Genomic DNA, 21,844 nt, shown 5'->3' on the forward strand with positions numbered 1-21,844 from the left:
GCAGTGTTCATACACTAATATTCACTACTGCAATGTTTATTCCTCCATAAACAAAACTGCAGTGTCCATTATTCCATAGTCAAAACTGCAGTGTTTATTTCTACATACTCACTACTGCAGTGTTTATTTCTCCATAATAAATACTACTGTGATTATTCCTCTAAAATCAATACTGCTGTGTTCATTCCAACATAATCGCTACTCCAGTGTTTATTCCTCCATAATCAATACTGCAGTGTTTATTCCTCCATAATCACTAGTCTGCATGTCTGCCAACAATATTTTCTGTTTGTATATTAATGTGTTTGTATTTGTGAAACATTGAATGAGATCTGTGTTGTTCTGTTTCCTGTTATGGTGTTAGGGGTGGGATATTTTGATATTTGGACTCTGATTATGGTAACTGCCTTTCACTGACTTATGAACCAACCATCCATTATTTGTTCACCTGTTTTAGGTTGCTAATGAATGTTATTTGTCATGTCTTTGTCCATTTTGTCTTTGATGAAGACACAGTAGTGTTAAATGTTGTTGTGTTTGTAAAATTAAAAGGCTGAAAATGTATCAGTGTGTTCCAGACCTTTCAAACTCTTCTTTACATTTTTATTAGCAGTTCAGATCTTTTAATTCATCATCCTCTGACTGAACTACATTATTTACTGTATTTACTCTTTTACAGACTATCTGGCTGTGGTCTCACTGAAGGGTCTTGCAAATCTCTCACATCAGTTCTACAAACAGAAAACTCACTGAGAGAGCTGGAGATGAATAATAATGACCTGCAGAATTCAGGAGTGGAGCAGCTCTGTGCTGGACTGAAGAGTTCACACTGTAAACTGGAGATTCTCAGGTGAGTTTCTGTGAATATTTTTGAATGTAAATAAAGAGCCATTTTAAAAAGGTCAGTGTCAACTCCCTTATAGTACAGTATTAAACAAACATTGCCAGGCAAGGCAATGCAAGGACATTTACACTTATTATAAAGTTTTCTTTGTTAAATATTTCTAAATATAGTTTTCTGTTGAAACCTCACTGCATTTCATTAAATGAACACACTGTGGAGACAAAAAGTTACATTTGTGATGCATGAGCAGATATTCAAGTCTAGAAGAGAAATATAACATTGTAAAGAGAAGACACAGATGAGTCCTTGTCCACATGTACAGGTGTGTTTATTACAATGCTGCTTCAACTAGGCACTTTGGCATTTTGTCCACAAGCTGCATTTTTGTTCACCTGAGTGCAGAAATTTAGCAAAATGTCTTACAGGATGAATATATTCATAAACTCCAACAACAGTGTTGTAAAATGAAGTGTTCTAATGTAAGATTTTCACTGAATGATTTTATCTAGTTTATGTATGGAAACACTGTAAACATCAGTCATTCTAATCTCTCTGCAAATAAAAGCCCTTAAAGTCTTAATGAAAACATTTAAAGCTGAACCATTGAGGTTCTAGACACATTACAGGACACCTTTACAATCACGCATGATTCCCTTGTGTTTTTGGGTGGGAGACCCTGTTCTCATTATGATTTACACCATGTGTTCAACACATGTTGAGGTGACCTGAACTGACAGCCATGCTGGAGGAAAGAACGCAACAAGTTAATATTCATTCAATAGAACTGAAAAGTTTATTGGTTATTACTTAAGTTAAACCTGTGATCTCTCTCCACAGGTGTTTTTATGAAACATGTAGCTGGCTAATATTAGTAACCTTAAGCTTGCCAAGTTACAGTATATTGCTGGTTACTACTCCTAGATACCTCACGCTAACATCATATTAGCTTGACTTAGGAGTGAATGTTGGCTGCTAATTTTTTCATCAAGCCAGAGACATCAAACAAAAATAGAACAGTGATGGTAGAAGACATGGAGTCAGCAGAGAGAGAAGCTGAGCAGACAGCTGACAGTAAACTCAGGACATCTGAACACAGTAGTGAGGAATAATGTTCAGCACTGGACGAGTGAACCTGTGGACTTAATTACAAGAGAGAAAGAAAGAGACAAACAAGACACAGTAATCAGGAGATTAGGAGGAGAGAAGGAGTGAAGTGTGTGTGTGTGTGTGTGTGTGTGTGTGTGTGTGTGTGTGTGTGTGTGTGAAAGAGAGCGAGGAAGCGAGAGAGCAGCAGAATTATTATCTGTGTGTGTGTCTCTGAAATAGAGAAAGAGACATACAGATCTATTGTGTGTGCGTGTGTGTGGGGGTGAAATAGAGAGAGAGAGAGAGATCTATTATTTGTATGTGTGAGAGAGACAGAACTATTATCTCTGTGTGTGTGTGTGTGTGTGTGTGTGTGTTTGAGAGAGAGAGAGACAGAAATTTTATTTGTATGTGTGTGAGAGAGAGAGACAGAAATATAATGACTGTGTGTCAGTGTGTGTGTGTGTGTGTGTATGAGAGAGAGAGAGAGACAACTGTTATCTGTGTGTGGTAGAGAGAGAGAACTATTATCTGTCTGTGTGTGTTTGTGCGAGAGAGAGAGAGACAGAGAGAACTATTATCTGTGTTTGTGTGTGTGTGTGTGTGTGTGTCTGTGTGCATGTGAGAAATAGAGAGAGACAGAACTATTATTTGTGTGTGTGTGTGTGTCTGAAATAGAGAGAGACAGAGAGAAAGAGGCAGATCTATTTTTTGTCTGTGAGAGAGAGACAGAAGTTGTGTGTGTGTGTGTGTGTGTGTGTGTGTGGTGTGTGTGTGTGTGTGTGGTGTGTGTGTGTGTGTGTGTGTATGTGTGTGTGTGTGAAAGAGAGTGAGAGAGAGACAGAACTATTAGGTGTTTGTGTGCATCAGAGAGAAAGAGAGAGAAAGATTCAAACAGATCTATTTTGTGTGTGTGAGAGAGAAAGACAGAAGTATTCTGTGTGTGTGTGTGTGTGTGTGTGTGTGTGTGTGTGTGTGTGTGTGTGTGTGTGTGTGTGTGAGTGAGAGAGAGAGAGTAAGTGAGACTGACAGACAGATCTATTATTTGTGTGTGTGTGTGTGTGTGTGTGTGTGTGTGTGTGTGTGTGTGTGTGTGTGTGTGTGTGAAAGAGAGCGAGGAAGCGATAGAGCAGCCTGACTGACTGACTGACTGACTGACTGACTGACTGACTGACTGGGGTCTACTTCTCACACTCCTGACTGACTGATGGGATCTGCCTCGCACTCCTGAATGACTGATGGGGTCCTTGACTCGGCTATTAAGCCTCCAGGATTCTCGGTGCACCACACAGACAGAACTCAGGACCTCACTGGGAAAAGCAAAGGCAGAGGAGAATGTTTCATGATCAATGACTCCTAGTGTGAGCACAGGAATGTAAACACTAGTAAAAGATTCTGCTCTCTGCATTCTGTCCATTCCTCCACAATCACTACTGCAGTGTTCATCCCACCATCATTACTACTGCAGTGTTCATCCCACCATCATTAGTACTGCAGTGTTCATACACTAATATTCACTACTGCAATGTTTATTCCTCCATAAACAAAACTGCAGTGTCCATTATTCCATAGTCAAAACTGCAGTGTTTATTTCTACATACTCACTACTGCAGTGTTTATTTCTCCATAATAAATACTACTGTGATTATTCCTCTAAAATCAATACTGCTGTGTTCATTCCAACATAATCGCTACTCCAGTGTTTATTCCTCCATAATCAATACTGCAGTGTTTATTCCTCCATAATCACTAGTCTGCATGTCTGCCAACAATATTTTCTGTTTGTATATTAATGTGTTTGTATTTGTGAAACATTGAATGAGATCTGTGTTGTTCTGTTTCCTGTTATGGTGTTAGGGGTGGGATATTTTGATATTTGGACTCTGATTATGGTAACTGCCTTTCACTGACTTATGAACCAACCATCCATTATTTGTTCACCTGTTTTAGGTTGCTAATGAATGTTATTTGTCATGTCTTTGTCCATTTTGTCTTTGATGAAGACACAGTAGTGTTAAATGTTGTTGTGTTTGTAAAATTAAAAGGCTGAAAATGTATCAGTGTGTTCCAGACCTTTCAAACTCTTCTTTACATTTTTATTAGCAGTTCAGATCTTTTAATTCATCATCCTCTGACTGAACTACATTATTTACTGTATTTACTCTTTTACAGACTATCTGGCTGTGGTCTCACTGAAGGGTCTTGCAAATCTCTCACATCAGTTCTACAAACAGAAAACTCACTGAGAGAGCTGGAGATGAATAATAATGACCTGCAGAATTCAGGAGTGGAGCAGCTCTGTGCTGGACTGAAGAGTTCACACTGTAAACTGGAGATTCTCAGGTGAGTTTCTGTGACTATTTTTGAATGTAAATAAAGAGCCATTTTAAAAAGGTCAGTGTCAACTCCCTTATAGTACAGTATTAAACAAACATTGCCAGGCAAGGCAATGCAAGGACATTTACACTTATTATAAAGTTTTCTTTGTTAAATATTTCTAAATATAGTTTTCTGTTGAAACCTCACTGCATTTCATTAAATGAACACAGTGTGGAGACAAAAAGTTACATTTGTGATGCATGAGCAGATATTCAAGTCTAGAAGAGAAATATAACATTGTAAAGAGAAGACACAGATGAGTCCTTGTCCACATGTACAGGTGTGTTTATTACAATGCTGCTTCAACTAGGCACTTTGGCATTTTGTCCACAAGCTGCATTTTTGTTCACCTGAGTGCAGAAATTTAGCAAAATGTCTTACAGGATGAATATATTCATAAACTCCAACAACAGTGTTGTAAAATGAAGTGTTCTAATGTAAGATTTTCACTGAATGATTTTATCTAGTTTATGTATGGAAACACTGTAAACATCAGTCATTCTAATCTCTCTGCAAATAAAAGCCCTTAAAGTCTTAATGAAAACATTTATAGCTGAACCATTGAGGTTCTAGACACATTACAGGACACTTTTACAATCACGCATGATTCCCTTGTGTTTTTGGGTGGGAGACCCTGTTCTCATTATGATTTACACCATGTGTTCAACACATGTTGAGGTGACCTGAACTGACAGCCATGCTGGAGGAAAGAAAGCAACAAGTTAATATTCATTCAATAGAACTGAAAGGTTTATTGGTTATTACTTAAGTTAAACCTGTGATCTCTCTCCACGAGGGTTTTTATGAAACATGTAGCTGGCTAATATTAGTAACCTTAAGCTTGCCAAGTTACAGTATATTGCTGGTTACTACTCCTAGATACCTCACGCTAACATCATATTAGCTTGACTTAGGAGTGAATGTTGGCTGCTAATTTTTTCATCAAGCCAGAGACATCAAACAAAAATAGAACAGTGATGGTAGAAGACATGGAGTCAGCAGAGAGAGAAGCTGAGCAGACAGCTGACAGTAAACTCAGGACATCTGAACACAGTAGTGAGGAACAATGTTCAGCACTGGACGAGTGAACCTGTGGACTTAATTACAAGAGAGAAAGAAAGAGACAAACAAGACACAGTAATCAGGAGATTAGGAGGAGAGAAGGAGTGAAGTGTGTGTGTGTGTGTGTGTGTGTGTGTGTGTGTGTGTGTGTGTGTGTGTGTGTGTGTGTGTGTGTGTGTGTGTGTGTGTGAAAGAGAGCGAGGAAGCGAGAGAGCAGCAGAATTATTATCTGTGTGTGTGTCTCTGAAATAGAGAAAGAGACATACAGATCTATTGTGTGTTCGTGTGTGTGGGGGTGAAATAGAGAGAGAGAGAGAGATCTATTATTTGTATGTGTGAGAGAGACAGAACTATTATCTGTGTGTGTGTGTGTGTGTGTGTGTGTGTGTGTGTGTGTGTGTGAGAAATAGAGAGAGACAGAACTATTATTTGTGTGTGTGTGTGTGTGTGTGTGTGTGTGTGTCTGAAATAGAGAGAGACAGAGAGAAAGAGGCAGATCTATTTTTTGTCTGTGAGAGAGAGACAGAAGTAGTGTGTGTGTGTGTGTGTGTGTGTGTGTGTGTGTGTGTGTGTGTGTATGTGTGTGTGTGTGAAAGAGAGTGAGAGAGAGACAGAACTATTAGGTGTTTGTGTGCATCAGAGAGAAAGAGACAGAAAGATTCAAACAGATCTATTTTGTGTGTGTGAGAGAGAAAGACAGAAGTATTCTGTGTGTGTGTGTGTGTGTGTGTGTGTGTGTGAGTGAGAGAGAGAGAGTAAGTGAGACTGACAGACAGATCTATTATTTGTGTGTGTGTGTGTGTGTGTGTACGAGAGAGAGAGAGACAGAAAGTATTGTGAGAGACCAAAGTATTGTGTGTGTGTGTGTGTGTGTGTGTGTGTGTGTGTGTGTGTGTGTGTGTGTGTGTGTGTGTGTGTGTGTGTGTGAAAGAGAGCGAGGAAGCGATAGAGCAGCCTGACTGACTGACTGACTGACTGACTGACTGGGGTCTACTTCTCACACACCTGACTGACTGATGGGATCTGCCTCGCACATACCTGACTGACTGATGGGGTCTGCCTCACACTCCTGACTGACTGATGGGGTCTGCCTCACACACACCTGATGGACTGATGGGGACCCTCACACAGCTATTAAGTCTCCAGGATTCTCGGTGCACCACACAGACAGAACTCAGGACCTCAATGGGAAAAGCAAAGGCAGAGGAGAATGTTTCATGATCACTGACTCATAATGTGACCACAGGAATGTAAACACTAGTAAAAGATTATGCTGTCTGCATTCTGTCCAATCAATACGGCAGTGTTCATTCCTCCATAATCACTATTGCAGTGCTCATCCTACCATCATTACTACTGCAGTGCTCATACACTAATATTCATTACTGCAATGTTCATTCCTCCATAATCAATACTGCAGTGTTCATTATTCCATAGTCACAACTGCAGTGTTTATTTCTACATAATCACTCCTGCAGTGTTTATTTCTCCATAAGAAATACTACAGTGAACATTCCACCATAAACAATAGTGGTGTTTATTCCTCCATAATCACTACTGCAATATTAATTCCTTCATAATCAATACTACAGTATTCATTACTCCATAGTCACTACTGCAGTGTTTATTCCTCCATAATAAATACTACAGTGATTATTCCTCTAAAATCACTATTGCGATGTTCATTCCAACATAAACAATACTGCAGTGTTTATTCCTCCATAATCACTACTGCAGTGTTTATTCCTCCATAATCAATACTGCAGTGTTTATTCCTCCATAATCTCTACTGCAGTGTTCATTCCTCCATAATCACTGCTGCAGTGTTTATTTCTCCATGATAAACAATACAGTGATTATTCCACCATAATGAATACTGTGGTGTTTATTCCTCCATAATCACTACTGCAATGTTCATTCCAACATTATCAATACTGCACTGTTTATTCCTCCATAATCAATACTGCAGTGTTTATTCCTCCATAATCATTACTGCAGTGCTTATTCCTCCATAATCACTACTCTGCATGTCTTCCAACAATATTTTCTGCTTGTATATTAGTGTATTTGTATTTGTTAAACATTGAATGAGATCTATGTTGTTCTGTTTCCTGTTATGGTGTTAGGGGTGGGATATTTTGATATTGGGACTCTGATTATGGTAACTGCCATTCACTGACTTATAAACCAACCGTCCATTATTTGGTCACCTGTCTTAGGTTGCTAATGAATGTTATTTGTCATGTCTTTGTCCATTTTGTCTTTGATGAAGACACAGTAGTGTTGAAATGTTACTGTGTTTGAAATATTAAAAGGCTGAAAATGTATCAGTGTGTTCCAGACCTTTCAAGCTCTTCTTTAAATTTTTATTAGTAGTTCAGATCTTTTAATTCATCATCCTCTGACTGAACTACATTATTTACTGTATTTACTCTTTTACAGACTATCTGGCTGTGGTCTCAATGAAGAGTCTTGCAAATCTCTCACATCAGTTCTACAAACAGAAAACTCACTGAGAGAGCTGGAGATGAATAATAATGACCTGCAGAATTCAGGAGTGGAGCAGCTCTGTGCTGGACTGAAGTGTTCACACTTTAAACTGGAGATTCTCAGGTGAGTTTCTGTGACTTACATTTGAATGTAAATAAAGAGCCATTTTAAAAGGGTCAGTGTCAACTCCCTTATAGTACAGTATTAAACAAACATTGCAAGGCAAGGCAATGCAAGGAAATGTACACTTTTATATTATATTATAAAGTTCTCTTCTTTAAATATTTCTAAATATAGTTTTCTGTTGAAACCTCACTGCATTTCATTAAATGACCACACTGTGGAGACAAAGAGTTACATTTGTGCTGCATGAGCAGATTTTCAAGTCTAGAAGAGAAATATAACATTGTAAAGAGGAGACCCAGATGAGTCCTTGTCCACACGTACAGGTGTATTTATTACAATGCTGCTTCAACTAGGCGCTTTGGCATTTTGTCCACAAGCTGCATTTTTGGTTGCCTGAGAGCAGAAATTTTGTAAAATGTCTTACAGGATGAATATATTCAGAAACTCCAACAGCTGTGTTGTAAAATGAAGTGTTCTAATGTAAGATTTTCACTGAGTGATTTTATCTAGTTTATGTATGGAAACACTGTAAACATCAGTCATTCTAATCTCTCTGCAAATAAAAGCCCTTAAAATCTTAATTAAAACATTTAAAGCTGAACCATTGAGGTTCTGGACACATTATAGGACACTTTTACAATCACACGATTCCCTTGTGTTTTTGGGTGGGAGACCCTGTTCTCATTATGATTTACACCGTGTGTTCAACGCATGTTGAGATGAGCTGAACTGACAGCCGTGCTGGAGGAAAGAACGCAACAAGTTAATATTCATTCAATAGAACTGAAAGGTTTATTGGTTATTCCTTAAAATAAACCTGTGATCTCTCTCCACGGGTGTTTTTATGAAACATGTAGCTGGCTAATATTATTAACCTTAAGCTTGCCAAGTTACAGTGTATTGTTGGTTACTACTCCTAGATACCTCACGCTAACATCATATTAGCTTGACTTAGGAGTGAATGTTGGCTGCTAATTTTTTCATCAAGCCAGAGACATCAAACTAAAATAGAACAGTGATGGTAGAAGACCTGGAGTCAGCAAAGAGAGAAACTGAGCAGAAAGCTGACAGTAAACTCCGGACATCTGAACACAGTAGTGAGGAACAATGTTCAGCACTGGACGAGTGAACCTGTGGACTTAATTACAAGAGAGAAAGAAAGACACACAAGACACAGTAATCAGGAGATTAGGAGGAGAGAAGGAGTGAAGTGTGTGTGTGTGTGTGTGTGTGTGTGTGTGTGTGTGTGTGTGTGTGTGTGTGTGTGGTGCATAGCATGTGTGGTGTTTTGTATTACATCAGAACTTTAGATCACACATTTCTGCACCCATAATTCATCATTTGATACTACATAATTCAGTTAAAGTGAGAATTATAACCAAACGTAGAAATATAACCACACATAGAATTATAATCACATGTAGAATTATAACCAAATGTAGCAATATAACTACATGTAGAAATATAACCACACACAGAATTAAACCAGACCTCACTCTGTTTAGTTCAGGACCAATATAACTACTGTATATACACAGTAAACCAGACCTCACACTGTTTAGTTCAGGACCAATATAACTATTGTATATACACAGTAAACCAGACCTCACACTGTTTAGTTCAGAGCCAGTATGACTACTGTTTATACACAGTAAACCAGACCCCACACTGTTTATTTCAGGACCAATATAACTACTGTTTATACACAGTAAACCAGACCTCACACTGTTTAGTTCAGGGCCAATATGACTACTGTTTATACATAGTAAACCAGACCTCACACTGTTTAGTTCAGGGCCAATATGACTACTGTATATACACAGTAAACCAGACCTCACACTGTTTAGTTCAGGGCCAATATGACTACTGTTTATACACAGTAAACCAGACCTCACACTGTTTAGTTCTGGGCCAATATGTCTACTGTTTATACACAGTAAACCAGACCTCGCACTGTTTAGTTCAGGGCCAATATGACTACTGTATGTACACAGTAAACCAGACCTCGCACTGTTTAGTTCAGGACCAATATAACTACTGTTTATACACAGTAAACCAGACCTCGCACTGTTTAGTTCAGGACCAATATGACTACTGTATATACACAGTAAACCAGACCTCACACTGTTTAGTTCAGGACCAATATGACTACTGTTTATACACAGTAAACCAGATCTCGCACTGTTTAGTTCAGGGCCAATATGACTACTGTTTATACACAGTAAACCAGACCTCACACTGTTTAGTTCAGGACCAGTATGACTACTGTTTATACACAGTAAACCAGACCCCACACTGTTTATTTCAGGACCAATATAACTACTGTTTATACACAGTAAACCAGACCTCACACCGTTTGGTTCAGGGCCAATATAACTACTGTTTATACATAGTAAACCAGACCTCACACTGTTTAGTTCAGGGCCAATATGACTACTGTTTATACACAGTAAACCAGACATCAGACTGTTTAGTTCTGGGCCAATATGTCTACTGTTTATACACAGTAAACCAGACCTCGCACTGTTTAGTTCAGGACCAATATGACTACTGTATATACACAGTAAACCAGACCTCGTACTGTTTAGTTCAGGACCAATATAACTACTGTTTATACACAGTAAACCAGACCTCGCACTGTTTAGTTCAGGACCAATATGACTACTGTATATACACAGTAAACCAGACCTCACACTGTTTAGTTCAGGACCAATATGACTACTGTTTATACACAGTAAACCAGACCTCACACTGTTTAGTTCAGGACCAATATGACTACTGTTTATACACAGTAAACCAGACCTCACACTGTTTAGTTCAGGGCCAATATGACTACTGTTTATACACAGTAAACCAGACCTCACACTGTTTAGTTCAGGACCAATATGACTACTGTTTATACACAGTAAACCAGACCTCACACTGTTTAGTTCAGGACCAATATAACTACTGTTTATACACAGTAAACCAGACCTCACACTGTTTAGTTCAGGACCAATATGACTACTGTTTATACACAGTAAACCAGACCTCACACTGTTTAGTTCAGGACCAATATGACTACTGTATATACACAGTAAACCAGACCTCACACTGTTTAGTTCAGGGCCAATATGACTACTGTTTATACACAGTAAACCAGACCTCACACTGTTTAGTTCAGGACCAATATGACTACTGTTTATACACAGTACACCAGACCTCACACTGTTTAGTTCAGGACCAATATGACTACTGTTTATACACAGTAAACCAGACCTCACACTGTTTAGTTCAGGGCCAATATGAGTACTGTTTATACACAGTAAACCAGACCTCACACTGTTTAGTTCAGGGCCAATATGACTACTGTTTGAAATCTTATTTATTACACAGATTGACACAAGTATGTTTCATTTACTGTTTATAATGCTTCACCTCATTTGAAACGTGTGTGTGTGTGAGGGAGAGACAGAACTATTATTTGTGTGTGTGTGTGTGTGTTTGAGAGAGGGGGAGAGAGAACTTTTATCTGTGTGTGTGCATGAGAGAGAGAGAGAGACAGAACTATTATCTGTGTGTATGTGTGTGTGTGTATGAGAGAGAAATAGAGAGAGAGACAGAGAGAGATACAGATCTATTATTTGTAAGTGTGAGACAGAACTATTATCTGTGAGTTTGTGTGTGTGTGAAATAGAGAGAGAGAGACAGACAGATCTATTTGTGTGTGTTAGAGAGGCAGAACTATTATCTGTGTGTGACCACCACTGATAGAATGTGCTCCTCCCTGGACCCCTTGCTGTGCTCCTTGTCTTTCTGCTTCCTCCATACAGGAGAACAAACACTGACCACAGAAAATAGTTAAAACCTAAGATGTCTGGAGGGCTCAGAAGTTCAGAAACAATAGTGAAGGTGTTTTGCAGGGAAATTATATAAAATACAAATAGTGGGAGAGTCAAGGCACTGTTCTGTTAAAAAAAAAAAAAAAAAAAAAGGAAAAAATGTGTAAAACTCTTATTTAATGCATTGTTCATAGCAACACTCTAATACAATGGTTATGCTACAGTTTTAGTATGTGTCCAAGCTACATCCCATACAATATAGTAACATGGCCATCTTTAGGGTTCACAAATTATGAAGAAAATCATCAGTATTATCTTATGGTGTTTGATAAATGGTAAAGGAGTGTTGGAGGCAGCCATCTTCAGTTGCTGGTTATTTCAGCTGCAGATGATTAGAGAGAGATACCAACCTTTATACATCTCTGTTATGTGCCAGTGTAGCGGGAGAGACCACAACAGACACTTTATTCTGAGCACAAACCATTATAACAAAAAAGTAATAGAGATCTACAAACATGCCATCTGTCTCTATGGGGAGTATAAGCCAGAATAAAAACCAAACCCAACACATGCTCCACCCCAAACCTGTCTTCATTAAACATAAACCAGAAGAGGGAAAAGAAAATACAGTAGTAGATGTAACAAGCTCAAATCCACTCAGTGAATGTACAATAATCTTCTACACCCACAATATTTTATGTTGATACACACAGCCACACAATAGGCTACACTACCCAACACTGGCACAATGACCTGGGGGAGTTGTACTAGGACAGAGCCAACTCTGGAAACTGAAGGTACAAATCTGTGTTCTATTAGCATGCCTGTGTTCAGTCTGTCTATTAAATCTTATCAGGCTGCAGTTATGGAGTGTTTGTAGTTTCACTGTAACTGTAGTGTGGTAGCAGCAGGGTGTGTTTGGGTGTGTGTAGGGCACCAGAATGGTCAGAAACAGTATAACACCATTATATGTAGTGAAGATAATGTTCATAATATTTTTCTCAACTAAAACTGGGAGCACACGAAACAGCAGAAAACAGTTTGGTCTAGAAATACAGTAATAACCTTGTGATTGTTGCCCTTGTGTTTTTAGGAAGTCGATGTTGACCTATTAAACAATGTCAGAAGGTACAATAAAAACACTCCACAAATGTTTTAAATTGTACCATTTAAAAAAAAATAAAAAAAATAAAGGTAGTAATAACATGAATATCCCAGAAGCACTTGTATCTAGCAGTAACAGGAACATGAGAGACAAGTTTCTCAATTTGAGTGACAGTAATTTTATCCAATCACATATGTGGTAGGACGGCCGGGGCAGCAGAATATTTAATGACGTCATTCCAGTGGCCATTAGCAACAGAGGAGCTATTTTAACTTACTGAGGTGAAGAGAACTGTAGTGGATCATGAAAATGACAGAAAATCTCAAACTGGATTCGGAGGATATTTGCTGCTATGGTGATTTCCAAGAGAAAAGGAAAATACCAGAAAGGGACAGACAAAAAGTAAAAGTAGATGGACTAAGACAGACAGACAAAGCCTGTATGAGTTTTTCACTCAATCTCTGATCGTCATTCATGGCTAACAGCTAACTAGCTAATGTTAGCAAAGAAAGTCTAGCTATGTTGATTTGTTTAGTTGTTTACTGTTCAGCACAGATATCTAACCAGCTAACAGTCTCAACAAATTGACCAAACCGTCAATAAGCAAGATTGGACTTCTTGTCTTTGCAACAATCAAGTTACAGTCTTTAGGAGAAATGCGGTTGGATCTTCACGTAGTTGAGAGCAGGAGGGAGGAGGGTGCGGGTGTGACGGGAGATTTGACGGGGATGTGATTTATAACATCTGGTGTTCATGAACTACAGCTGTGTATTAATCAGTCAGGTCCCCTACATCAGTATAAACACATTTAAATCTTGTAGCTAGGTTACAGGTGGTTACTAGGTTACAGGTGGTTACTAGGTTACAACCGCGATCACGCTATCCGCGCTTTAGCGATTCACGGTCAAGTCGTCCGCGCTTTAAATTATGCGCCTATATGCGCGATTTTACGGTATTTCGCTGTATTTTTAAGAGCTTCGATGGACTTGCACGTTTACTACATTTAAAAGTACAAAATACAGTTTACTTGATTGAACTAGTTAAATTGCATAATTACATTAAACACAATTGGTAATATATTTACACAGCTTAATAAGCATTGTGGAAAATGATTTTTCTACATAATGTTTCTCAGAAGGTTATTATAGATCTTGACTGCCAGCTGAAACAGGGGTCATCACTAGTGAAATGTGGCAAATGTGCAGGGCAGGAGAACTCCAGGGCTGAAATATTCCACTGCCAGTTGAATGGTGGCCCTTGGCCATCACCAGATCATTAATAAATCTATATTGAAGTTTTACATATTTTTCTGAATTTTAACAAAATGCAAAAACAGTTCCACTACCACATGTGAGTAGAAGCCCTTGACTATTAGCAGAGTAAGTTTGGACACTCACTGTACAATGTCTTCATAAATCCATATTAAAGTCAAACTACCTTTAGGCAAAATAATGCACTCATTTTGTATAGACTGAATTTGCAGAGTATCAGCAGAGTAAGTTTGGACAGATTTCACTCTACTATTTTTCATAAACTCCTATTAAAATAATAATACCTTTGGGTGAATTCATGTTTCATTCAGGTTGATTTTGGATATCTATTTCTCAGAAATGTCCTATAAAGCCAAGACAGTTCCATGACCACATAAGAGTACATTTATATTTACTTTTACAGCATTTGGCAGATGCTTTTATCCAGAGTGACTTACATTGTAATATTTAGTGTATCTACTGTAGACTATATTGTATTGTCAGTTGTATCTACTTGCAGTCTAGCTATCTGTAATCTTGAGGACACTTGTGAAAGTCTGGCATCAGCTTTGCAACTTCCAAAAAAAGTATGCATCGCTTAGGATTCTTAGACTTTATCTCTGAGTCACAGGTCCAGAAATGTGACAGTGTTTTTACTCCTGTTATCACAGCCAGATGTAGAATTCTGCCAAGATTTTACTGGCATCATCTCATACAGTCTGACATGTAACAGTCTAATAAGACCACTGAAATCACACAGTGTAAGTCCAGCTTTGGGGTTCTTCTGATGTAGGTTAATAGTGCACTAGAGTTCTGAAGGGCTGAATAAAAATAAGAGCAAAAATAAACACAGACAGCAGCGATCTGGAGAAGAGTGAACAAAACCATCTGCCATGGAGGACGCCGGAGAGAGATGAGAGTGGAGGAACCTCCACTACAGTTACCAGCCTCTCTAGCTGCCCCATGCAGGCTGCTCTGGAAGTGCATCTCACTCTCTGTCTCTCTCTACCTGTTTCCCTCCTTTCTGCAGACTGTCTGGTTGTTTGGTCACAGAGGAAGGCTGTTCTTCTCTGGCTTCAGCTCTGAGGTCAAACCCCTCCCACCTGAAAGAACTGGACCTGACGTACAACCACCCAGGAGAGTCAGGAGTGAAGCTGCTCTCTGCTAGACTGGAGGATCCCCACTGCAGACTGGACACTCTCAGGTATGGAACGTTAGTGTGTGCATGCGTATGTGGGTTTGTTTGTGTGTGCTTACGTGTATGTGTGTGGGTGTGTGTGTGTGTGTGTGTGTGTGTGTGTGCGTGCGTATGTGTTTCTGTGTTGGTGTCTGTGTGTGTTTATGAAAGAGTGAGAATGAGAAAATACTGAAAACTGAGTCTTCCATTCCTGAGTAGTGCCGTTCCCATATCATACTGTGGAATTCACTCTCCATCATTCTCCTGTAGGAACTGCTGAGTTTTAGTTGACATGCTACATTTCCTCAGCCTCCTCAGGAAGTACAGATGCTGTTCTGTCAGGAGTTTATAAACTCTGTTCCATTTTTTGAGGTTAGTTGTAATTCATTTATGAACCACAGGGTGTCAGTAGCAGCGAGTCGGTTTCTGTGTGTAGCGATCGTAGAGTGAGAGAATACAACTCCAAGAGTTCTAGTTATTGTAGTTATTATAGTTATTGTAGTTATTATAGCCGTGCTAATGCAGTTGTCTGCGTACATCTCATACCTTTTGAAAACATTGTGGTTGTGTGTAGTTTATTGTATTGTTATTTGTAATCACAGATCATTATTTGGTGGATAATGTTATTCTCTGTGAAGTTTGCTGCATTGTGTTTTGTGTATATCGGTACTTGTTGTGGCTGGCTTGTTGTTGATTTGTCTTTCATGTGATTCAGTTTCACGTTTCCTCCTGTTGTCAATAAAACTGTGAACAAGAGCTGAACATTTTCAGAGTTCTGATGTCAGGAGAGTGTTAACCTGCAGGTCATGCTGGGTATCGTACATAAACAGAGGACACAGCAGATACTGTTGGGATTTCTTTATGGTGTGGTGTTTGTTGTAGGTCCAGGTGAGGTCCTCACTGATGTGGGGTGTGTGTTGTAGGTCCAGGTGAGGTCCTCACTGATGTGGGGTGTGTGTGTTGTAGGTCCAGGTGAGGTCCTCACTGATGTGGTGTGTGTGTGTTGTAGGTCCAGGTGAGGTCCTCACTGATGTGGGGTGTGTGTTGTAGGTCCAGGTGAGGTCTTCACTGATGTGGGGTGTGTGTGTTGTAGGTCCAGGTGAGGTCCTCACTGATGTGGGGTGTGTGTGTTGTAGGTCCAGGTGAGGTCCTCACTGATGTGGGGTGTGTGTGTTGTAGGACCAGGTGATGTCCTCACTGATGTGGGGTGTGTTGTAGGTCCAGGTGAGGTCCTCACTGATGTGAACTCCAGGAAGGTGAAGGAGTTCACCTCCATCTCTCCTGTCTGTAGTGGTGTGTGCTGTTGCTTCTCCTTCCTCCTTGGGTCAACAATCATCTTGGTCTTGTCTGCATTCAGGGAGAGATTGTTGTCATGACACCATGTCACCATATCTGTCACCTCCCTCCTGTATGCTGTCTCATCCAGTGATCAGTCAAACCAGTTTGATGATGCTGGTGTTATACTGGGTGGCCACACAGTCCTGGGGGGTCCCAGTGTTCTCAGTCCTTGTGCTGGATGTACATTGCCAGTTCTGACTGACTGATTCTGTCTGTTAGAAAGTTCAGCCCCATTTACAGAAGGAGGGTGTGAGTCCAGTGGTGAGTGTTTCAGTCAGTTTGGTTGGGGTGACTGTGTTGACTGCTGAGCTGTAATCAGTGAACAGCACTGGAACATAACTGTCCATGTCCTCCAGATGTGTGAGAGACCCTGTGGATGTCAGTGCTGACAGTGTCCTCGGTGCACTGGTTCTGGTGGGCTGTAAACTGGTGGGGTCCTCTGGACAATAACGGACATTACAGTAGTAAGAATATAGACAATAAGGAGCAGAATAAGTAGTGAGATGGAGAAAAATAAATAAAGAAATATGGAACAATAAGCAATTAATGTCTAGTGTGGTTTTCTAGAAGTCCTTGTCTGGTCCCGACGGTGTGCACATGACCGAAACTCTTCCTGTATGAGATCATCCATGAAGGGCAGCGGGGAAGTAGCTGTGTGGGGTGGAGGTGTGGGGGGCTACAACAGGGGGCATCATGGGGTTTTGGGATTAGCCATGGCAGCTGAGACAGTAACGTCATGACATCAGGGGTAGGTGAACCTCAGCAGACAGAGAGACTAGATTATTAGACATGTCCAGGTAGAGGGTGTGTAAAGTAGGAAACTATGATGTGCAAAGATGGACTTTGGCAGATGTAGCTGTGGCAGCACAACTAAAAGGAACCACAGGCATGATCAACACTCCGCCGCTCTCAGTCAACAAACTAGAGAGACAAAAGAGAGGTGAAGTGACAACATCATCACATCCCAGTTTACCAGAACTCTCAATGCCCAGAACGATGTGTGTGTCTGAAATGGAGAGAGAGAGCGAGAACTATTATCTTTGTGTGTTTGTGTGAGAGAGAGACAGAACTATTATCTGTGTGTGTGTGTGTGTGAGAGAGAGAGAGAGAGAGAGAGAGAGAGAGAGAGAGAGAGAGAGAATTATTATCTGTGTGAGACATAGAGAGACAGAACTATTATCTGTGCGAGACAGAGAGAGAAAGAGCTACAGAACTATTATCTGTGTGTGAGACAGAGAGAGAGAGAGCGAGAGAGAGCGACAGAACTATTATCTGTGTGTGAGACAGAGAGAGACAACTATTATCTGTGTGTGAGACAGAACTTTTCTGTGTGTGAGAGAGAGAGAGAGAGACAGAACTATTATCTCTGTGTGTGTGAGAGAGAGAAACAGAACTGTTATCTGTGTGAGAGAGAGAGAGAGAGAGAGAGAGCGACAGAACTATTATCTGTGTGTGGAACACAGAGAGAGAGAGAGAGAGAGAGAGAGAGAAAGAGAGAGAGACCGAACGATTACCTGTGTGAGAGAGAGAGAAAGAGAGAGAGAGAGAACTAATAACTGTTTGTGTGAGAGAGAGAGAACTAATAACTGTGTGTGTGTGTGTGAGAGAGAGAGACAGAAATATTATCTGTGTGAGAGAGAGAGACAGAAATAAAATCTGTGAGAGAGAGAGAGAGAGAGAGAGACAGAACTATTATCTGTGAGAGAGAGAGAGAGAGAGACAGAACTATTCTCTGTGAGAGAGAGAGAGAGACAGAACTATTATCTGTGTGTGTGTGTGTGAGAGAGAGAGAGAGAGAGAGAGAGAGAAAGAGAGAGACAGAACTATTTTCCGTGTGAGAGAGAGAGAGCGAGATACAGAACTATTTTCCGTGTGAGATAGAGAGAGAGAGACAGAACTATTTTCCGTGTGAGAGAGAGAGAGACAGAACTATTTTCCGTGTGAGATAGAGAGAGAGAGACAGAACTATTTTCCGTGTGAGAGAGAGAGAGAGACAGAACTATTATCTGTGTGTGAGAGAGAGAGAGACAGAACTATTATCCGTGTGAGAGAGAGAGAGAGAGAACTATTATCTGTGTGTGTGTGTGTGTGTGTGTGTGTGAGAGAGAGAGAGAGAGACAGAACTATTATCCGTGTGAGAGAGAGAGAGAGCGAGACAGAACTATTTTCCGTGAGAGAGAGAGAGCGAGAGACAGAACTATTTTCCGTGAGAGAGAGAGAGCGAGAGACAGAACTATTTTCCGTGTGAGAGAGAGAGAGAGAGAGAGAGACAGAACTATTTTCCGTGTGAGAGAGAGAGAGACAGAACTATTATCCGTGTGAGAGAGAGAGAGAGACAGAACTGTTATCTGTGTGTGAGAGAGAGAGAGACAGAACTATTATCCGTGTGAGAGAGAGAGAGATAGAACTATTATCTTTGTGTGTGAGAGAGAGAGAGAGAGAGATACAGAACTATTATCTGTGTGAGCCCGAGAGAGAGAGAGAGACAGAACTATTATCCGTGTGAGAGAGAGAGAGAGAGAGACAGAACTATTATCCGTGTGAGAGAGAGAGAGAGAGAGAGACAGAACTATTATCTGTGTGTTTGTGAGAGAGAGAGAGAGACAGATAATTATTTTCCGTGTGAGAGAGAGAGAGAGAACTATTATCTGTGTGTGTGAGAGAGAGAGAGAGACAGAACTATTATCTGTTTGTGAGAGAGAGAGAGAGAGAGACAGAACTATTATCTGTGTGTGTGAGAGAGAGAGAGACAGAGACAGAACTATTATCTGTGTGTGTGTGAGAGAGAGAGAAAGCGAGACAGAACTATTATCTGTGTGTGTGAGAGAGAGAGAGAGAGACAGAACTATTATCTGTGTGTGTGAGAGAGAGAGAGAGAGAGACAGAACTATTATCTGTGTGTGTGAGAGAGAGAGAGACAGAGACAGAACTATTATCTCTGTGTGTGTGAGAGAGAGAGAGACAGAACTATTATCTGTGTGTGTGTGAGAGAGAGAGAGACAGAACTATTATCTGTGTGTGAGAGAGAGAGAGACAGAACTATTATCTGTTTGTGAGAGAGAGAGACAGAGAGAACTATTTTCCGTGTGAGTGAGAGACAGAACTTTTATCTCTGTGTGTGAGAGAGAGAGAGAGAACGACAGAACTATTATCTGTGTGTGTGTGAGAGAGAGACAGAACTATTATCTGTGTGAGAGAGAGCGAGACAGAACTATTATCTGTGTGTGAGAGAGAGAGAGAGAGAGACAGAACTATTATCTATGTGTGTGTGAGAGAGAGAGAGAGAGACAGTACTATTATCTGTGTGTGTGTGTGTGTGTGTGTGTGTGTGTGTGTGTGTGTGAGAGAGAGAGAGAGAGAGACAGAACTATTTTCCGTGTGAGAGAGAGAGAGACAGAACTATTTTCCGTGTGAGAGAGAGACAGAACTATTATTTGTGTGTGAGAGAGAGACAGAACTATTATCTGTGTGTGAGAGAGAGAGAGAGAGAGACAGAACTATTATCTGTGTGTGTGTGTGTGAGAGAGAGAGAGAGAGAGAGACAGAACTATTATCTGTGTGAGAGAGAGAGCGACAGAACTATTATCCGTGTGAGAGAGAGAGAGAGACAGAACTATTATCTGTGTGTTTGTGAGAGAGAGAGAGAGAGAGAGCGACAGAACTATTATCTGTGTGTGAGAGAGAGAGAGAGAGAGAACTATTATCTGTGTGTGTGAGAGAGAGACAGAACTATTATCTGTGTGTGTGTGTGTGAGAGAGAGAGAGAAAGAGAGAGAGAGACAGAACTATTATCTCTCTGTGAGAGAGAGAGAGAGAGAGCGACAGAACTATTATCTGTGAGAGAGAGAGAGAGAGAGACAGAACTATTATCCGTGTGAGAGAGAGAGAGACAGAACTATTATCTGTGTGTGTGTGAGAGAGACAGAACTATTATCTGTGTGTGAGAGAGAGAGAGAGAGACAGAACTATTATCTGTGTGTGAGAGAGAGAGAGAGAGAGAGAGACAGAACTATTATCCGTGTGAGAGAGACAGAACTTTTATCTGTGTGTGTGTGTGTGTGTGTGAGAGAGAGAGAGAGAGACAGAACTATTATCCGTGTGAGAGAGAGAGAGAGATAGGACTATTATCTTTGTGTGTGTGAGAGAGAGAGAGAGAGAGACAGAACTATTATCTGTGTGAGAGAGAGAGAGAGACAGAACTATTATCCGTGTGAGAGAGAGAGAGACAGAACTATTATCTGTGTGTGTGTGAGAGAGAGACAGAACTATTATCTGTGTGTGAGAGACAGAGAGACAGAACTATTATCTGTGTGTGTGTGAGAGAGAGACAGAACTATTATCTGTGAGACAGAGAGAGAGAGAGAGCTAGACAGAACTATTATCTGTGTGTGTGTTTGTGTGTGTGTGTGAGAGAGAGACAGAACTATTATCTGTGTGAGAGAGAGAGAGAGAGACAGAACTATTATCTGTGTGAGAGAGAGAGAGAGACAGAACTATTATCTGTGTGTGTGAGAGAGAGAGAGAGAGACAGAACTATTATCTGTGAGACAGAGAGAGAGAGAGATAGACAGAACTATTATCTGTGTGTGTGTGTGAGAGAGAGAGAGACAGAACTTTTATCCGTGTGAGAGAGAGAGAGAGATAGGACTATTATCTTTGTGTGTGAGAGAGAGAGAGAGAGAGAGAGACAGAACTATTATCTGTGTGAGCCCGAGAGAGAGAGAGAGAGACAGAACTATTATCCGTGTGAGAGAGAGAGAGAGAGAGAGAGAGACAGAACTATTATCCGTGTGAGAGAGAGAGAGACAGAACTATTATCTGTGTGTTTGTGAGAGAGAGAGAGAGAGCGACAGAACTATTATCTGTGTGTTAGAGAGAGAGAGAGAGAACTATTATCCGTGTGTGAGAGAGAGAGAGAGAGAGAGAACTATTATCTGTGTGTGTGAGAGAGAGAGAGAGAGAGGGAGAGACAGAACTATTATCTGTGTGAGCCCGAGAGAGAGAGAGAGAGAGACAGAACTATTATCTGTGTGAGAGAGAGAGAGAGAGAGACAGAACTATTATCTGTGTGAGAGAGAGAGAGAGAGAGAGAGAGAGAGAGAGAGGGAGAGAGAGCGACAGAACTATTATCTGTGTGTGAGAGAGAGAGAGAGAGAGAACTATTAT

General features: G+C 40.3%; 1 protein-coding gene across 1 annotated transcript in view; it reads left to right on the forward strand.

Annotated features, from left to right (window-relative positions):
* Positions 1-21,844, forward strand: part of LOC113569406 (NACHT, LRR and PYD domains-containing protein 12-like) — a gene marked incomplete at its 3' end in the record, with an annotated part of 457,338 nt that overhangs the window by 422,988 nt on the left and 12,506 nt on the right. Inside the window, exons 10-12 of the mRNA XM_035526146.1 lie at positions 680-850; positions 4,103-4,273; positions 15,194-15,367. Of these exons, the coding sequence (XP_035382039.1) occupies positions 680-850; positions 4,103-4,273; positions 15,194-15,367 (516 nt within the window). The remainder of the gene's footprint in view (positions 1-679; positions 851-4,102; positions 4,274-15,193; positions 15,368-21,844) is intronic.

This window comes from Electrophorus electricus, chromosome 5, assembly GCF_013358815.1.
Source record: "Electrophorus electricus isolate fEleEle1 chromosome 5, fEleEle1.pri, whole genome shotgun sequence".
Classification (NCBI taxonomy): Eukaryota; Metazoa; Chordata; class Actinopteri; order Gymnotiformes; family Gymnotidae; genus Electrophorus; species Electrophorus electricus.